The following is a 19,201-nucleotide window of genomic DNA, read 5'->3' as shown; positions in this document are numbered from 1 at the left end:
CGGGCTTGATGTGAGACATCTGATTTCTGATTCACGTCACTTCATTCCGGTGGAGGTCCTGAGTGTCCCAGTGTATCTGGCCATCTCCGGCCCTCATTCATTAAATGCTAGTTCCACTCCCCAAAAGTCTGCGAAAATCAGAAGTGCCCACCAAGTTTCCAGAGTGTGCCTCTGGGGCAGCTGGAGGCCCTATCTTAAGGGGTCACAGCGCAGACGGTGGGGCTGGGCCCCGGGTTCTCTGTTCAGACAGCACCGGGGCCAGCTTTGGCCGACCTGTGCCCTGCAGCTGAGGGGCAGCACCAGAGCCAGGTGAGGCAGGGCTTCTTCCTGCAGGCTGGGGACGTGTGACCGTTACCAGATGTTTGAGAGGAAGCAGGAGTGTGGACGCTGTGAGGCACGGCAGCAGTCACTGGGGCTTCAGAGATGACATCAAAGTCATCGCAGTGCATTTCACCATCTGGACAGCTCTTAAAACTGCTGCCGTTCAGAAATCGTTCTTCAGAAGGAAGCCAGCGAGTTGTACAGGACAGAGCATGAGGGTTCCGTCAGACAGCCTGGCCTCGAACCCCGGGGCATGTCATTCCTAGCTGCCACACCTGGGGCACGGAACCCAACCTATCTGAGCTCGCAGTCCCCTCTGTAAAATGGCGGGAACAGCTTCTGGGCCACGGAAATCTCTGCAGCGCCCAGGAAGCAGGAAGGAGATGGGCAACACTGTTTCTAAAGCGTGGGCCCTGGCTCTCGAAGTGTGGCTCAGAGGCTCCCAGCTCTCAGGGAGGACAGGAATCAGGCATTGCTCCCAGCGGGTCGGATCAGCCCCTGACAGGGAGGACAGGGATCCTGCATTGCTCCCAGCGGGTCCCATCAGCCCCTACCACAGGGAGGACAGGGATCCTGCATTGCCCCCAGCAGGTCCCATCAGCCCCTACCACAGGGAGGACAGGGATCCTGCATTGCCCCCAGCGGGTCCGATCAGCCCCTACCACAGGGAAGACAGGGATCCTGCATTGCCCCCAGCAGGTCCCATCAGCCCCTACCACAGGGAGGACAGGGACCCTGCATTGCTCCCAGCAGGTCCCATCAGCCCCTACCACAGGGAGGACAGGAACCCTGCATTGCTCCCAGCAGGTCCCATCAGCCCCTACCACAGGGAGGACAGGGACCCTGCATTGCTCCCAGCAGGTCCCATCAGCCCCTACCACAGGGAGGACAGGGACCCTGCATTGCTCCCAGCAGGTCCCATCAGCCCCTACCACAGGGAGGACAGGGATCCTGCATTGCTCCCAGCAGGTCCCATCAGCCCCTACCACAGGGAGGACAGGGATCCTGCATTGCCCCCAGCGGGTCCCATCAGCCCCTACCACAGGGAGGACAGGGACCCTGCATTGCCCCCAGCGGGTCCCATCAGCCCCTACCACAGGGAGGACAGGAACCCTGCATTGCTCCCAGCGGGTCCGATCAGCCCCTACCACAGGGAGGACAGGGATCCTGCATTGCTCCCAGCAGGTCCGATCAGCCCCTACCACAGGGAGGACAGGAACCCTGCATTGCCCCCAGCGGGTCCGATCAGCCCCTACCACAGGGAGGACAGGAACCCTGCATTGCCCCCAGCGGGTCCGATCAGCCCCTACCACAGGGAGGACAGGGATCCTGCATTGCTCCCAGCAGGTCCCATCAGCCCCTACCACAGGGAGGACAGGGATCCTGCATTGCCCCCAGCGGGTCCGATCAGCCCCTACCACAGGGAGGACAGGAACCCTGCATTGCCCCCAGCAGGTCCCATCAGCCCCTACCACAGGGAGGACAGGGATCCTGCATTGCCCCCAGCAGGTCCCATCAGCCCCTACCACAGGGAGGACAGGAACCCTGCATTGCCCCCAGCAGGTCCCATCAGCCCCTACCACAGGGAGGACAGGGATCCTGCATTGCTCCCAGCAGGTCCCATCAGCCCCTACCACAGGGAGGACAGGGATCCTGCATTGCCCCCAGCAGGTCCCATCAGCCCCTACCACAGGGAGGACAGGGATCCTGCATTGCTCCCAGCAGGTCCCATCAGCCGCTACCACAGGGAGGACAGGGATCCTGCATTGCCCCCAGCAGGTCCGATCAGCCCCTGCCACAGGGAGGACAGGGATCCTGCATTGCTTCCAGCGGGTCCGATCAGCCCCTACCACAGGGAGGACAGGGATCCTGCATTGCTCCCAGCGGGTCCGATCAGCCCCTACCACAGGGAGGACAGGGATCCTGCATTGCCCCCAGCAGGTCCGATCAGCCCCTGAACAAGCTCCTTCACCCCCTCTGCCTCTGTTTCCGGGTCTGTAGAGAGGGGCCTCCGAGGCTGAGCTGTCAGAACTGCAGCGGGGAGGCGGGGGTTAGTTAATGCGTCGTGCCTGTGGAGCTTGGCACCTGGTCAGAAGTGCTGATGAGCGGTATTTGTGCACAATTTGAGAGCCAGAATGAACTTCAGGGGCAAGCCCGATTTGGACGTTTCAGAGGAGGACATGCAGGCCACGCCCTCTAAGCCTTCCCTGCCGGGGTTGGAGCTGGAACAGAACCAGTCTGCTCCGAGTTCGGCTTGTCACACGCATCTGTAGAGAAAGGTTGGGAAAGACCAGACAGGGAGGCCTCTGGTGACCAGAGTCAACTCAGCCATCCTTCCTGGAACTCCTCGCAGGCAGGCGGAAGCCACCGCACAAGGCGAGGTCGAGGGGCTTCTCCAACAAATTCACCCTGGAACCCACCGGGCTAAGTGTCCAAGAAACAACTAAGGCATAATTAGCTCCAGGAGAAAGTGAGAGGACTGCAGTTAGTTAACTCTGGATGGTGCAGATCGAGGGACGCTGGGGCAGGTAGGGTTCTAGAGTCCTTGCAACACACACGCATGCACACACGTATGTATGTACACAGGCCTGCACATACGCACGCATGCGCATACACGTGCACTCACATACGCACGGATGCACGCATGCACACACACATGCCTGGGGTCAAGCGACCCTCTGTTGGCTTCACCTGGCTCCATTGATATCTGCCGAGAATGTGGACAGATCCGTTCTGTCCCCAGCACTGCAAAACGGACGGCCCAGGCAAGTCCATCACTTTCCATGTTGCCCTGAGAAGATGTACTCAGGACAGTGGCCAGCGAGGTGGGGGTAACTTCAGGGTAACTTTTGAGTTAGCACCTGCACTCCACCTAGCCCAGTAGGCTCAATAACAAAACCTTCCTTGAGATGGGCTTTTGATTTGATGGAATCAAAAGAACATTTGAATAGGAGATAAATGAGAAATTTTCATTGGAGGGTGCTCAGTGAGGCCAGTTAACTCATTCAAGGACTCAGAGCAGATTGTTATTTTTTAAATGTTGGAGGTGTCTCCGTGGGTTAAATTCCTAAAAGTGAGATTTATGGATCAAAAATAATATAACTGTAATTTTGTTATGTATTTGGTTGAAGAGTGGTCCCCCAAAAGGTATGTCCAAGTCTTAACTCCTGGTACTTGTGAATATGACCATATTTTTTTTTCATTTTTCCGAAGCTGGAAACGGGGAGGCAGTCAGACAGACTCCTGCATGTGCCCGACCGGGATCCACCTGGCATGCCCACCAGGGGGCGATGTTCTGCCCCTCTGGGGCGTCGCTCTGTTGCATCCAGAGCCACTCTAGTGCCTGAGGCAGAGGCCACAGAGCCATCCCCAGCGCCCGGGCCATCTTTGCTCCAATGGAGCCTCGGCTGCGGAAGGGGAAGAGAGAGACAGAGAGGAAGGAGAGGGGGAGGGGTAGAGAAGCAGATGGGCGCCTCTCCTGTGTGCCCTGGCCGGGAATCGAACCGGGGACTCCTGCACGCCAGGCCGACGCTCTACCGCTGAGCCAACTGGCCAGGGCTGTGACCATATTTTTTTAAAAAGTGGTCTTTTCACATGTAATTAAGGTAGGGGTCTGAAGATAAAATCATTCTGGATTTAGGGTGGGCCCTAACTCCCGATGACAGGTATCCTTATGGAAGAAAGGCGGAGGCAGGTCTGAGACACAGAGACAGAAGACCAGGGCACCCGAAGACGGGGACAGAGATTGGAGCATGTGTTTACAGGCTACGGATCACCAAGGCCTGGTGCCCACTGAGGCCAGGACAGAGTCGCAGACGGACTCTCAGGGCCTCCAGGAGGAACCGACCTTGTAAACATCTTGATCTCTGACTTTTGCCCTCCAAAACTGGGAAAGAATTTATTTCTGCGTTCAAAACCACCTAGTTTGTGGTAATTTGTTACATCATTCTCGGGAAACTAATATCTTATATGATATATTGCCCAATTCCCTTCCTTAGAGGAATTTTTGCATTTTCCACTAGCAATGTATGGCCCACACAATCAATAGAGTATATTGTTGAAGCTTTCAATTTTTTGTCCTTCTGTTAGATAGGAAGTGGTATCTCAGTAGTTTTTCATTTGCATTTTTATTATAAGTGAATTTGAACATATTTTCATATGGGTGACCACCATATATATATTAGGGATATTTGCTCTATCAGTGACACATACTGCAAATATTTCTTTCAAATGTTCATTTCTGTTGACTTTGCTTATAAGTTTTGTAACTAAAAATCTATGTTTTTCATGTAGTCAAGTATTAATTCTTTCTTTAATTTCATCTGGACTTTGAGTCATGGTTAGAAAACCTTTTCTTACACATAAATTATAGAGGAATTTACCGGTGTTTTCTTCTAGTACTTGTACGTATTTTTTTCCATATTCAGATCTCTGATTCTTACTTTATTCTTGTTTATGGTGTGAGGAATGGGTCTGATTTTATCCTCCCCACTCCCAAACGGCTATTCAGTTGTCCCAATATCATTTACATAAAAGTCATTCTTGACCAAATATTATATTTCCATTTGTACTTTAGTCTATTTCCAGACCTCCTAACCCAACCTATTTCACTGGTCTGCCTATTCATGTACCAGTTTCACAGAGTTAATTAAAGAATCTGTGTTATATGTTTTAATATCTCTCTGGTCAGGCTAGTCCCCTAGGCTTTCCCTTCCCCTCACCCTTCATATCTTTTCCTTTTCAGTGTTTTCCTGGCTATTCTTGCATGTTTGTTTTTCTCTATGGACTTTGGTATCATCTTGTCTATCTCCAGAAAAAGAAAAAAATAATTTTTTTTAAGTGAGAGGAGTGGCAATACTGAAAGAGACTCCCACATGCGCCTTGACCAGGACCCACCCAGCAACTCCTTTCTAGGGCTGATGCTCCAGTACTGAGCTGTTTTTAGTGCCTGAGGGTAATGTACCTCAGTGCCCTGGGACCAGGCTTGAACCAACTGAGCCACTGGCTGCAAGAGAGGGGGAGGGGGGAGAAGTAGATGGTCACTTCTCCTGTGTGCCTTGACCAGGAATCAAACCTGGGATGTCCCTATGCTGGGCCGATACTCTGTCCACTGAGCCACCAGCCAGGGTCTTTGTTGATATTTTTATTGGAATACCATTCAATGGTCAAATTGATTAAGGGGAAACATATCTGAATGATGTTGAAGCATCTTATTCAAGAAGAAATATCCTTCTATTTGTTCAAATCTAATTTTGCATCTATAAAAAGTATTTTATAATTTTCTAAACACAGATTGTCCACATTTCTTATTTATTCCTAAGTGTTATATCTTTCTGGTTGCTCGTGGGTTTCCTCTTCCATTATATGTCTTTCATTATATGTTATTTAGGCATATGAAGGCTTCTGTTCTTGCATGTGAATTTATTTTCCTGATATCAGGCTGAATTCTTTTATTGTCTGAGTTTGTTTTATCATTGATTTGCTAAGGTTAAGCAGGTATATTGCATGTCATCTGAAAATAGAGTTTTACTTCAGTTTTTCCCATTTGGGGCTTTGCTTTCTCTTTCTTTTTTATTAATTGGGGGGGGGGGAGGTAGAGCGATAGACTCCCACATGCACCCCGACCGGATCCACCCAGCAAGTCCCCTACAGGGTGATGCTCTGCCCATCTAGGGCCACTGCTCCATTGCTCATCAACCTTTGCTATGTCAGTGTCTAAGGCGAGGCCATAGAGCCATCCTCAGCACCTAGGCCCAACTTGCTTGAACCATTTAAGTCATAGCTGTGGGAGGGGAGGAGAGAGAGAGAGAAAGAGAAGGGGAAAGGGGAGGGTGGAGAAGCAGATGGTCGCTTCTCCTGTGTGCCCTGACTGGGAGTCGAACCCAGGACTTCCACGCTCTGGACCCACGCACTACTGCTGAGCCAAATGGCCAGGGCCTGCTTTCTTTTCCTAATTGCGTTGTCTGATACCTCCAGGACAATGTAAAATGATACTAGATATAATGAGCAGCCTTGTCTTACTCTTGACTGTAGTGGGAATGCATTTTGTGTTTTCTTACTAAGGTCATGGCTTTAGGATTCAGGCATATACACATTCACACACGCACACACACACACATGTGTATGTATGGTATAAATTGTATATTTAAGAGAGTATCCTTCAATTCTTATTTTTCAAGATATATGCCCTATGCATCCATCTATTTATCTATCATCTATCATATCTATTAGTTCATATCTGTTTACATTCCTGTTTGTCAGTCAGTTAGTTTGATTCTTTCTCTCATTTAATACTTTTTGCCCTTAACCCGGAGGGCAAGGCTTCTTCCTCCTGCAGTGTTGCTCTAGCGTCCTCTCCTGGCAAAGTTTAGCATCACGCCCGACAGGCAACACAGAAATATTCAAAAGGTCCAGATTCATTTTTGCAGAGTCGCAGTGAAGGGAGGATTTGGAGTTGAGAAACAATAAATTGATAACTTTTTCTACTTTAAGCAGGAATTATATTTAAAAATATTTTATATTTACCCTCATACGTATTTACCCTTTTCAGGGCTCCTTGTGTAGGTCCAAGTTTCCATCTACAATCATCTTTTTTTTTTCTGCCTAAAGAATACTTTCAAAATTTCTTTAGTGAAGGTGATAAACTTTCTCAGCTTTTGTTGGTCTGAAAAAAAATCTTTATTTTTGCCTGCATTTTTGAAGGCTTGTTTATGCCTTTTTTTTTTTTTTTGAAAAATATGACATTTTCCCCCAAGCACTTTAAAAATGTCTCCCTGTTGTATTTCGGCTTACATGATTTCTTCTTTTTAAAGTTTTTATTTAGAAATAATTTCAAACATACAGACATTTCCAAAACTAATAGTGTTTCCAAATCCCCTTTACCCGGCTTCCACATATTATTACGTGACCACAGTACAATGGTCAAAAACAGAAAATCACAGTGGTGCTCTATTCTATGAATATTATTCAGATTGTATCAGCTGTCTCACATTTCTCCTTCAACACACTGTCATCAGTCGCAATGCCAGTTATTACCGAGGAGAACCTGGGGAAGACTGGGGGGACCCTCCCATCCCACAGATCATTCCTGTGGGGTCCCAGGTGCCCGGAGTCAGACTGCGCTGTGGCTCTTGGGAGGGTAGACCCTTAGGTCGGTTTCACAACCTTGACCAGAAAGAGGCTGCTCCACGTGAAGTTGTCGAAGATCATGATGATGAAGGGCTGGTTGAAGTGAATGGCGAGAGGCCCAGACGCCGCGTTCTGGGTGACTCCAGTCGGGGCAGCTGCCTCCACACCCTTCTCGTCGAGTTGCAGCATGGCCTTGTGGACCACCTGTTGGGATGGGCCGAAGGCGGTGGCTCAGCACCTGCTGTGTGTGGGGAGCTCGTCCCACCTGGTTGCTTGGGCCCCTCCCACCTCGGCTTTATGGGTGGCGGAGCTGATGCTCAGAGGTACCTGCTGGCTTCTCATCTGAGTGGCAGCCGCGGGACTGGAGCTGAGGTCTGTCTACAGCCAGGACTCGGGCTGCACCTAGACTTCCTCCTTAGGAAGCAGGCAGGTGGAACCCACCGCATGGAAGTTAAGGCTCTTGTGGCACTAATGGGACCTCAGTGGGTCCTCCATTGGTAGATGGAGCCATGGCTCCCTTTCCTCCCTGCTAGGTCGATACCAGGGTTCAACTTAAGCCAACTGCTTGTGCTTACTCTGTATAGAAATAGGGTAATCTCTGTTTTGTTGTGAACAAAATTAGAAGGAATTCTGAAATTGGTAGAATGCTTTAGTAGCTTATATAAAAGCCTTCAATGGGTACGAACTGGCTGATGAAACAACTGCGTCCTGTGGAGCAGGAACTCTCACGGACTGCGCAGCAGGGGCCTGGAGGGTCCGAGTGGCTCTGTACCGAGGCACATGTGGCCCTCTGAACTGGGCTAGGAACCCCAGCGGTTGTCTTGGGATTTGAAGTATTGAGAGGAATAGGGCCCCTGGGTCAAATGTCAGATGCTGTTGACTGGCTCTGTGGCCTCGGTCAGTTACTTACCGTCTCTGAGCCAGAAATTCCTCCTCTGAGAAATCGGGATGATAGATACCCAGTGGTCAAAATCCACGTGCTTGAGTGAGGGGGCTGCTGCCACTACCGCCTTGTCCTGTTCCCCATCTTGTTGTGTCACCCATTAGACTGTAAGGTCCCGTGGGGGCAGGGCCATGTCTGAGTAAGGGAGACATACCCAGCGCCTAGCATAGTTTGAGGTACATTGTAGATGTTCAGGAGATGTGTTTCCCGAATGAAGGGATGAACGAATGAATAACAGAGCAAAAAGCTGATGAAGGTATGAATGTGACTGGGCAGAGGGTTCGGTGTGATCTCATTCAGACTGTTTCCCCTTCCGTGGTACCATTTTGCAGGCTGTCTCACAGGCCCGCCACGATGACTTCATTTTGCATAGCGCCCCCTCTGTGTGGCCCGATGGAATAGGTAAATGCCCAGCCTAGGGCTCTGCCTTGTCACTAGCTTCCTGTGTGACCTTGGGGGACAGCACATTTTCTTGCTGAGCCTCTACATAGCCTGTTGTCAACTAGGGGCTTGGACAAGACCTGGAGCTCTCAGCCTGGGGCCTTAGGGCCTGTTTATGAGTAAACAGCATGTTGCTTGCTATTATTTATTTGTACGTTTTCTGGGAAAAAAAAAAGATAGGCTCTAAAGACATTTACCTTTGACACCTTCAGCTTGGCTTCTTGGGTGATGCCCGAGAAATCTGCCCGGCTGTTGAGCAGGTCTGCAATGCCCATGTCCGCCAGCAGGCCCCCGAGGTCGTAGGTTCCGGAGATGGAGACTTTCGGGATGTACAGGTCCACCAGGCTGCTCCGGGGTAAGCGGGCAGGGTTAGACTTTCCCAGGGCTGGGCCTGGCCAGCCAGACTTCCTGTGATGCCTGCAGACCCTGCCTCCCAGTTAGACACGTTCTCTGAGGACAGGAGCAGGGACAGGGACAGGGCCGGACATGCCTCTCCTTCCACCTCACAGCTTCCTCTCTGGGCCTCTGAACTGCGAAGTCTGTCTTTCTCAGCTCTGTCACTGAGCTGACTCCGCCCGGGATACAGCTGGGCCACTGGACGTTGAAAATAAGGGGTCCCTAATGAAGTCCTTGTGGTTCCCCTGCCAGAAGTGGAGGGGGGGCATCCCACTGGGAGCAGGGCTCCTGGCCCAGCTGTGCCTCTAATGCTGGGTGGCATAGCCAAGGCCTGCCCCTATCTGTGCTTGTCTTCATCCACACAGCACGGCAGCGCCGGGCAGCCCGGGCCTCTGCCCTGGCCCTTCCGTGCTGAAGCCCTGAGATCGATTCTGTAAGAACTCCCTGATTCTGCCTGCAGTTCCCATCTGATAAAGCCAGTGCAGTTTCTAGAAAAGAAAGTGGAGCCGTGCGGGGAATGGGATGCCAAACGTTTTTGCCTATCAAGACATTCACTTTATAAATATTGTCCGAGGGGCGTCAGCGAAATGGCAGGGGCTGCACAGCAGGCGGGGGACAGCGGGTTGGGGTTGGGGGCAGGCGGCCTCACTTCAAGCTAAGGTGGCCCTGGAGGCCTGAGGCGGCGCAGCCGGCAGGTACCCGAAGGCATCTCTCAAGGAGAATGGACGGGGAATTGCAGGTGAGCGAACGGGAAATAGCAACCCAGAGTAAGGGAGGCGGACCTCCAGCGCGCACCTGGCGGCCGCTTTTTGCCGGCTGCGCGTCATCTAGTCCGCCCTCGCCCACACAGTCCTCCGCATCGGGGTCACCGCCCTCAATGTGCAGGCTGGGCGACTGAAACTGAGAGAAGCCAAGGAGTCCCCTCAAAGTCACAGCACTGGGAAGCAGCGGGATTGTGAAGGAACCAGGACCGGTTTCCCCGAAGCCCCTTCTCTTCACCCCTGGAGAGCTGCCCCGACGCACGGCCAGCGCAGCAGGTGGCTGAGTGGCAGTGGGACAAGGGGCCAGAGAGGAAGGAGAGAGTGGGTGAACTGTGAGTGGGACGCAGAAGCTTCCCATGGGAAGTGGTGCAAGGGGGCCTGAAGGGTGCCTGCTCAGTGCGTTGGGGACCATGGTGGGGTGACGCTGGGAAGAGTAGGTGGGGAAGGGGTCACATAGCATGGGGGTAAGGAGGTGAGGAACCGGAGGGGTTGTCTTCCGGGGCTGGGCAGGCCCGATTCAGTTGGAGTAGAGAATTTTTCATACCCAGTCACATATGAGGGCTAGAGGTGCAAAATTTTACCTTGGATGTTTGTTTCTTTGTTATTTAACTTAATTAAAATTTTTTTTCTTCAGTGAGAAGCAGGGACGCAGAGACAGACTCCCGCATGCACCCAAACTGGGATCCACTCAGCAAGCCCACTAGGGGGCGATGCTCTGCCCATCTGGGGCCTTTGCTCATTGCCTGGCAACCAAGTTATTTTAGTGCCTGAGGTGGAGGCCATGGAGCCATCCTCAGTGCCCAGGGCCAACTTGCTCCAATGGAGCCATGGCTGCTGGAGGAGAAGAGAGAGACACACAGAGAGAAAGAAGAGGGGGAGGGGTGGAGAAGCAGATGGTTGCTTCTCCTGTGTGCCCTGACCAGGAATCGTACCTGGGACTTCCACATGCTGGGCCAACGCTCTACCGCTGAGCCAACCAGTTTAAAGTATTTAAAAGGAAATAGCATATGTTATTGCTTAATGGTAAATTAAAGTAGTTTAGTGAAGAGATTAATTTTGGTATAAAGAGAAAGATTATCCACCCCATTTGCAACATATTAAGGTCCAGAATGTGTTAGAATCACGGTGCATTACTGGCACCTGGTGGCACTGTACCTGAATTACAGGTCCCCTTTCTGGGGGGCGAGGAGTGTTTGTGTTGGAGGGGGGAATGGGGAGTTGAAATGGTGAAGAGCTGGCAAATGGATCCTTACCTATCATCACCCTGACACCAGCCTGCATACACACACACTCACACACACACTCACACACACACTCACACACACACTCATACACACACACTCACACACACACTCACACACACACTCGCATACACACACACTCACACACACACACTCACACACACACACTCGCACACACACACACTCACACACACTCACACACACTCACACACACACTCACACACACACACTCGCACACACACACTCGCACACACACACACTCACACACACACACTCACACACACACTCGCATACACACACACACTCACACACACACTCACACACACACTCTCACACACACACTCACACACACACTCGCACACACACACTCACACACACTCACACACTCACACACACTCACACACACACACTCGCACACACACACACTCACACACACACTCGCATACACACACACTCACACTCGTACCTCACATACTCTCACACACACACACACACTCACACACACTCACACACACTCGCACCTCACATACTCAGGGCAGGTATGTTGGGCTCCAGGACTCTAAGAACACATTCTCTGTCCCTCATGAAGCCATAGGGGATTTCTAAATCCCAGAGCCTGTTGACCCCACGTCCCTGCAGGAGTGACATCACACTCCCAGGCACCTCCACATCCATTCACAGAGCTGGATCAACCTCTCCAGGCACAGCAGCAGCGAACAGAGGCGGTATGATTCAAAGTAAAAATAATTCGAGAGCAAAGTTCAAAACCTACATATGTGATAAAGTAGAGTTTCTTGCTCGATTTTGTACCTGCAAATACTTGGAAAGCTAAATTTGTCTGAGTGGAATTTGTCTCATTCTTTGCTGCTGCTGCTGCCCAGCTCTGCTGGTGCCCTGGGCACAGCCTCCCTGCCTTGGTTGGTGCCATTCCCTCTTCCGCTCATGCTCCAGGGGCCACTTCCTGCGGCCTGAACTTCCGCTGAGGCTTCACACACAGTTCAAAGCCAAAGTAACCTGTTCTGCATCCCCTCCCCCAGTTCCCGGGCAGAGTTGGGCAGCCTCCCTCTGTCTCTCTGTCGCCCCCTCTGGCAGGGCTGATGCTGTTGCACCACTATGAGTTCCACCAGACTCTGGCCTCTGGTCTGGAGCGCATGGCTTTGAGGTCTACACGTTGCCTTGCTCCCCCATTCTATCCCTTCTACGTAGCCTAGTGTGTGGTATGCAGCAGGCGCCTCCATTCATGTATATTACGTGAAGAAGTCAATGAGCGAATGAGGGAATGACAAAGATGACACCTGCTCCACGAGCCTTCCTGGGCTACTCTAGATCCAAGTGCCCGCTCCCTCCCCTGCCTCTCTTCCGCCCTCTGAGGCTGTACCCCTACGCCCACTGCCAGGTCTCGTGTTGGCTGGTGTCATCCCGACTGCTCATGTACAGACAGAACTCAAATCTCCCGGGAGTAAGGATCATGTTCAAAACCCTCTGCTCCTCCTCCAGCGTGAGGACTGGGGGCAGGGCACACGCCTGGCCATAATTTTTGTTGTCCTCTAGCTCGGAAGTGCCCTGGGGGGAAAATGAGTTCATTCATTCGTTTGTTCATTCATCCATTTATTCTTTGCTTGTTCACACGCTTAGCCAACCCTCCCTGAATATGCACTCTGAGCCTCCCCGCCTGAGATCCATTGTCTGTCCTCCTCCTGGCCACTGACCCGTCAGCGCGGCCGCTCCTCACTCTCCTTCTCCTGATTCACGCATTACCTGCTTTATGTCCTGATCTTTTCACTTATTCACGGATTGATGAGGAAGAGTTAGAGCCTCTGAATGATTGAAGAATCATTCACAGGTTTTGTGTTGCTTTCATGGTGTGTATTGTGGTTATTTTCATTATATATATTTTAATAAATGTAGTCTCTTGGGCATTTTTAGCAGGGCTTAGTTTCAAGTAAGCAAGATAATGAAATGGATATGTGGGAGGCTGAGGGATTGGCGAGCTCAGTTTAAGAAAATTATGCAGAATGTGATAACAGAGGATGGCTGTTCACCTCCCAGGGACCTTACTTTGTGGAATGCCCCCAAGCATCTCAGTGTCAATCGACAGATGTATAAGTAAGTGTGACCTCTAGGTCAGAGGACCTCTCGGCCTTTGGGGACCCAGCAGACAGGAAAGCAGTGAGCCCGGGAGGCTGAGTCTGGGGCAAGAAAGGCACCCAGGTGCACCCCTTTTCCACCTGCCCCACTTTCTGGGAACACATCCACTTCAGAGGCCCACACAGCTGGCTGGAGGGCTTACCTGCTGGTCAGGGAGCTGGACCACCTCTCAATGGTGTCCCGGCTGAGTGCAGAGATGACTGTATCTATCTTCCCCTTCTCCGGAAGGACGAAGAACACGGTCTCGTTGCCCATGTAGTCCAGCTGCACCAGCTGGCAGGGGAGCACGGGGTCGTTCAAGTACTTGACCTCCCTCGACTGGAACATCATGGGCACCTTCACCAGGGTCGTCTCGTTCACATAGAAGTTTTCCTCCCTGGTGCTTTCCAGGTCGAAGGGGTGTGCCCATGTACCTGGGAAGGGGGAGGAGGGGAGGGGAGGGGAGGGAAGGACACAGGCCTGTGAGGGCAGGAGCTTGGGAGGCAGCTGAGCGCTGGGGGACCCCATAAGCAAGTGACACTGCAGCCTCCCGCCCCCGGGAAGGTCTCCTGCCCATCTGCCAGTGTTTCCTGATAAATGGGAAATCTCTGGAGGTTTAGAGCTTGTTCCCCCTTCACCCTTGGAGGTGCCTTGTTAAAAAACTAACAGAACAAATTCTGGGACTTCCCTAGCAGGGGTCGTCAAACTTTTTATAAACCGCCCACTTTTGCAGTGCTGGTAGACCTGGTCACTACCGCCCACTAGTGGGCGGTCCAGCTTTCATGATGGGCCAATCGTGGCGCTGTTTGGTTGCACGGTAGGGACCAGGTTGACCAGCACTGCAAAAGTGGGCGATTTTTATAAAAAGTTTGACGACCCCTGCATGGAGTTTTTGCTTTAGTCGGTCTGGTGTGGGATCTGATGTTTACGAACAGGCAATGTGGAAAGGCTGTTGCAGATGGGTGAGGAGGAACTGCAGTTTGGCATGGGTGGCACCTGGTCAGAGCTGGCAGTGAGCACTTGGGAAATGCGTGTATGACAGCGTGGGGGCAGTCCGACGGTTCCAAGGTCTGTCTACCTCTAGGCTGTACTTCCTGTCCCTGGCCCGGTGCTCGACTCACAGCCAGAGCTCAGCCACTGTCTGTAGGCTGTGAAGCAGCCACACTGTTCATGGTTACGTGTTTGGGCCCCGGAGCAACCTGTAAGGGCTTGTCACCCAACTCTTCTGGTTGAATTTGGATCTTTTGTAAGATTATATAATTCCACCTTCTTAATAGGATTATGGTAAAGTTAGAGACTCACAGACATGCATGTGCTTTGTAAAGCAAAGGCTTTGCCCCAGTGTGCACCCTGGGTTTTGATAGCTGTCACTATTCTTGCCAATAGCAGATGGGGTCTTATGAGAATGGGATGGACAGGGGTACCTTTGAAGAAGATGTAGTTGACCAGGATAAGCATGGCTGAGCTATCCAACTCTGAGAACAAGTCCATGATTTTGCCTTGTGTCTTATTCTTAATGTACTCATTGATGTGCTCACTGGCTCTGGCCCAGTCCTGGAAATCTGTAGCCAAGGTGTCCAACTCATAGTAACGCTTGGTGTCTGCTGAGAATGAGTCTAGAAGCTGCAGGCTCTGGTTGAGGAACAAGGCATTGCCCATGGTCATTTCCAGGCTGGTATCTGACTCTCTGAGGAGGCGATGAAGGTGCCAGAATCCCTGATGAACATCATCCTCAGACATCTTGGTGAGGTTGAAGCCCAGGCTCTGGAGAAGCTGGGCCCTTGTGTCACCACGGGCCCCCAGGGAAAGCATAGCCAAGGCCATGGAGATGCTGACGGGGGAGATGAAGATGTTCTTGTCGGGCGCTGAGGCCACGAGGTGCTTATACAGCCCAAAGGCAAAGTCAGCGTTGTTCGGGGCCAGGTTTCGGTGGTGGCTCGTCACGCTCGGGTCAGCGTCGGTGGCCTGAGCCCGGACACTCCCAAGGCCGCTGGTGGCCAGCCAGAGGAGACAGGTGGACAGGAAGAGCAGCATTGCTCAGGATGGCCGGGCCCTGCCAAATGGGAAGTGCTCGTTAGAGGGTGCGGGGCTCCACGGCCGTGGCGCTGGTGCGCCAGTTTATTCTAAGGGACATAATGAAGGAGATGAATAGACAGATGAAGAGGTGATAAGAGGGTGAGGTCCGTAGGGTCCTGAGCACAGGAGTTCCTGATCCTGTGCAGTTGGGGTACACCGCCCCCGCGGCGTGTGCGCGTGTCCACTGACCCCGAAGTTCTCCGAACCCTGTGCCTTAGGGGTTTGTGCGGAGGCTTCATCACACAGGCAGGGCCGGTGACCGACCCGGCTCCAGCTCGGAGGATGGAGGGAGGGGCCCCCCCTTCTGAGGCCACCCAGGGCCCACCAGAAGTCCCCTCATTACAACAGAAGGCACTGCTCTCCCCCAGGAAACCCCGAGGGGTTCAGGAGCTCTGGCCAAAGAGCAAACAGATATGAGCACAAAGGATGGTCTGAGTGCTCATATCACTTAGGAAACTACAAGAGTTTTAGGAGCTCTGTGCCAGGAACTGGGGGAAGAGATAATAGAAAATAATAGTTTTATACATACAATGGAATATTACTCACCCTTGAAAAAGAAGGACATTTTGACATTTGATAATATGGACAAACCTTGAAGACATGCTAAGTAAAATAACCCAGTCACAAAAAGACAATGATATAATTCCCCTTATATGAGGGGCCTAGAGCAGTGAGAGTCATAGAAACAGAAAGTAGACCAGTGGTGAACAGAGGCTGGGGTGGAGGATAGGGAGTTATTGTTCAATGGGGACAGACTTGCAGTTTGGGAAGATGAAGTGTGGAGGTGGTTGTGGGGTTGGGTGCACAACAGTGTGAGTGTCCTTGATGTCACTGAGCTCTGTGCTCAAGAACAGTTTAAACGACCAATCGTCGCCTGACCTGTGGTGGCGCAGTGGATCAGGCGCTGACCTGGCACGCTGAGGTTACTGGTTCGAATCCCTGGGCTTGCCCGGTCAAGGCACATGCAGGAAGCAACTACTACAAGTACCTGCTTCCTGCTTCTCCCCCTTCTTTCTCACTTTCCCTCTTTCTCTCCAAAAAGCAATAAATAAAAAAATCCCAAAAGAAAAATTGTTTGTATATTATACCACAATAAAAATTCAGAAAAAATTAAATGTATTTCATTAAAAAATGTTTGGGAAGAGCTGTTGGAAACAAAAACCAAAATAGAGCCGAGGTCAGAATCAGCTCCCAGGCCCTGGGCTTTGTGGGGCCACCTGCATCCTAACAGAGAAAGGAGGGTTCTCGGAGAAGCAGGTTCCCCTGCTCTGTCCCGCCCACGGGCTCCAGCCACCCTGGGAGAGGCCGCGGACCCCAGTGAAGTCTGTGCCTGCCCCCCGAGAGTGTGGTGCAGTTAGACTGTGGGACCCACTCCTACGGACCACCCTCAAGCACCTTTCCCTGGCTTTCTCCCGGACGGACGGACAGACGGACAGATGGACAGACGGACGAGAGCCTTCCCGTGAGACCGAGGCTGGCACCCCTCTGCCCTCCCTGCGCTCTCTTCCAGCCTTCCCCATGGGGCTCCCTCCGCCTGGTGACAGAATGCCCAGCTGGGTTCCAGCGTCTCTCAGCCTCGCTGCTTTGATAAGGACCCTGTTGCGTCCCCCCCCCCCCACCCGGCCCTCTAGGCAGCTGCCTGGCTTTATAGACAATTCTGCTGTTTTCCTGGGTTTCGCTGGAGATCAAGGTGGGTTAGGATCCCAACATTACGATTTATGAACTAGGACTGGGTGGACTACTGAAACCCTCAGTCTGCTCAGTATAAACGAGGTAACAATGCCCACCCCAACCTTGCCCCTTTGACCTTCCAGTGTTCTGGCTCTTCTCCTCTCCTCCAGTCTCAGCACACAGCCCAAGTCCGAGCTGTCCTCTCTCGGGATTAGCAGCCGCCCCCTGCCAGGCCTCCTTGCCTCCTGCTCGGCTCCTTCCAACCCTTTCTCCCCCTGAAGCCAGGGGCTTTCTCCAAAATTCAAGCTGAATGGCTTTCTCCTGCTGGAAGGCTCCAAGGCTTCTAGGCGGGGTTGATCTTCACTAAGGTGGCCTGGGGCTGGGGGGTGTCGTTCCTCATGAGCCCATCCCTGGTGACAGCCCTGCTCCCAGCCTCTAACGTGGCCCCTTGGAGTCTTAGCCATCGCACACTGGCTGGCTGTCTCGGGGGTCTCCTGCCAGAACATACCAGACTTTCGTCCATCTGCTGGGGTCAAGGCAGGGCAGATCATTTTAGTTCCTCAATGTTTGCGGAGCCAGCTCTGGCCCAGGAGCTGTCCTGTTCTTGCCCCCTGTGGCTCCACTCTGTAGGTCCGTCCTCTCCCTGCCTTGTCTGGCTCACTCCCTCTTGCCCTTTGGTACTCGGGTCCCAGGTCACCTCCTCCAGGAAGCCCTTCCTCTGTGATTCTCTGTCACTGCCCCCTATCACACCATGGTGAAATCTTTGCTTTAGCCCCAGTCACCTCCACACCTGTCTTTGAGCCCCTTCTGAGCAAGGACCCCATGCAGTACGTGGCATGGAGTGGGGTGGGCTGGCCCCAAATACAAGTTCTTCTCGCTTCCCTTCCCTTCCTGCTGTCCCTGGATGGGGGTTAAAATGCTACAAGATGGTTGTGACTATCAGTCACAGCGGTTGTCAGTGTTTCCTTATGTGACTTCCCTTTAATGGGTCATCCTGGGCCCATTGTACAGATGAGAAACTGAGGGCAGGGAGTCAGAGCTCAAGTTCTAAGCCGAGTGGCCTGACTTCCAGCCTGTGACATGCCCTTGTGCCTTTTTCTGTAGGAAGCGAAAGGGGCAGTGAAACAGCTCTCTGAACGGCAGAGTGTCAGCATTATTGGTGAATTTCATTTTAGGTATGTCCTTGGTCCTTATTTCTGAAGTGACCTACATAGTAAACACCTCCTGTGTTCTTTATTTTCTCAAGTGCCCCGGGGGCCGGGTACAGTCTTGGGCCTCTGTATCCAAACCTCGTACGTGTATTGTGAAGCAGAGAGTTTTGTTTCATCTGCAGTGTTCCTGCATCAGGTCACCAAGCCAGGAGGTGTGTGTAACTCTGTAGAGGACACAGTCTGCACTATGCCAGCCAGGCACCCTGTCCCCCCGACCCTGCATGTTCCCATGGGGCACTGCCCATGCCAGCTCTCGGATTCTGTCTCTGAGCCTGTTACGCTGTTTGGCTCAAGAGCATCAGTTGTGAGACAGATGGGAATGGCTCTTGGCTCAGTGTCAACCCCTGAAAGGCAGGAGGCCAGGGGCAATCAAACCTCCTGTGGGCGGACACACAGACTCGGGGGAGCCCTCTTCACGTTGCCTCCTCTGCCTGCTGGCTGTGCAATGCCCTAATGGAAAAAATCAAATGAGCAAGTGGCAGTCATGGTGTTCTAGAGGCCCGGTCGGAGCAGAGGATGGGGTGATACTCACGGTCTGCAGAGCTCAGCTTGCACCTGCGGCTGAATCCTGCTGTCCCGGGTCCTCGTGTGTGTACAGTAAGCCAGTGGGGCAGCTGCTCCTAAATCTTGTTTGCCAGCTTCCTGGCTGGTTAATGGTTAGAGGGGGGACAGTGGCCTTAGTTGCTGGTGGTCCCCTCCCCTTAGCTATTAACCAATAGGAGGCTTTTCTAGGAACTTTGAGTAAACACAGCAATGCCCCAGATTAACTTTTAAGTTCAATTACCTGAAGCTTTATTTTTAATATCAAAATGTGGCTGGCATTGCATCAATGTTCATGCTTGCCCGGTGGCAGCTGTCACAGAAACCACAGGTGCATGATGGCAC

The 19,201-nt window shown here is 52.2% G+C and overlaps 1 protein-coding gene across 1 annotated transcript; it reads right to left on the bottom strand.

Moving 5' to 3' along the window:
• Positions 1–7,114: 7,114 nt before the first annotated feature.
• Positions 7,115–18,998, bottom strand: SERPINA6 (serpin family A member 6). The gene is made up of 5 exons (XM_066277155.1): positions 18,849–18,998; positions 14,783–15,411; positions 13,522–13,792; positions 9,031–9,178; positions 7,115–7,653 (listed from the first exon to the last, which is right to left on the bottom strand). Exons 2-5 carry the CDS (start codon positions 15,390–15,392, stop codon positions 7,468–7,470), a joined length of 1,215 nt encoding a protein of 404 aa, XP_066133252.1. The 5' UTR covers positions 15,393–15,411; positions 18,849–18,998; the 3' UTR covers positions 7,115–7,467.
• Between the last annotated feature and the right edge of the window lie 203 nt (positions 18,999–19,201).

This window comes from Saccopteryx bilineata, chromosome 4 (genome assembly GCF_036850765.1).
Source record: "Saccopteryx bilineata isolate mSacBil1 chromosome 4, mSacBil1_pri_phased_curated, whole genome shotgun sequence".
Taxonomy (NCBI): domain Eukaryota; kingdom Metazoa; phylum Chordata; class Mammalia; order Chiroptera; family Emballonuridae; genus Saccopteryx; species Saccopteryx bilineata.
The sequence above is the reverse complement of the archived record's forward strand: the minus strand, read 5'-3'. Positions and strand labels throughout refer to the sequence as shown.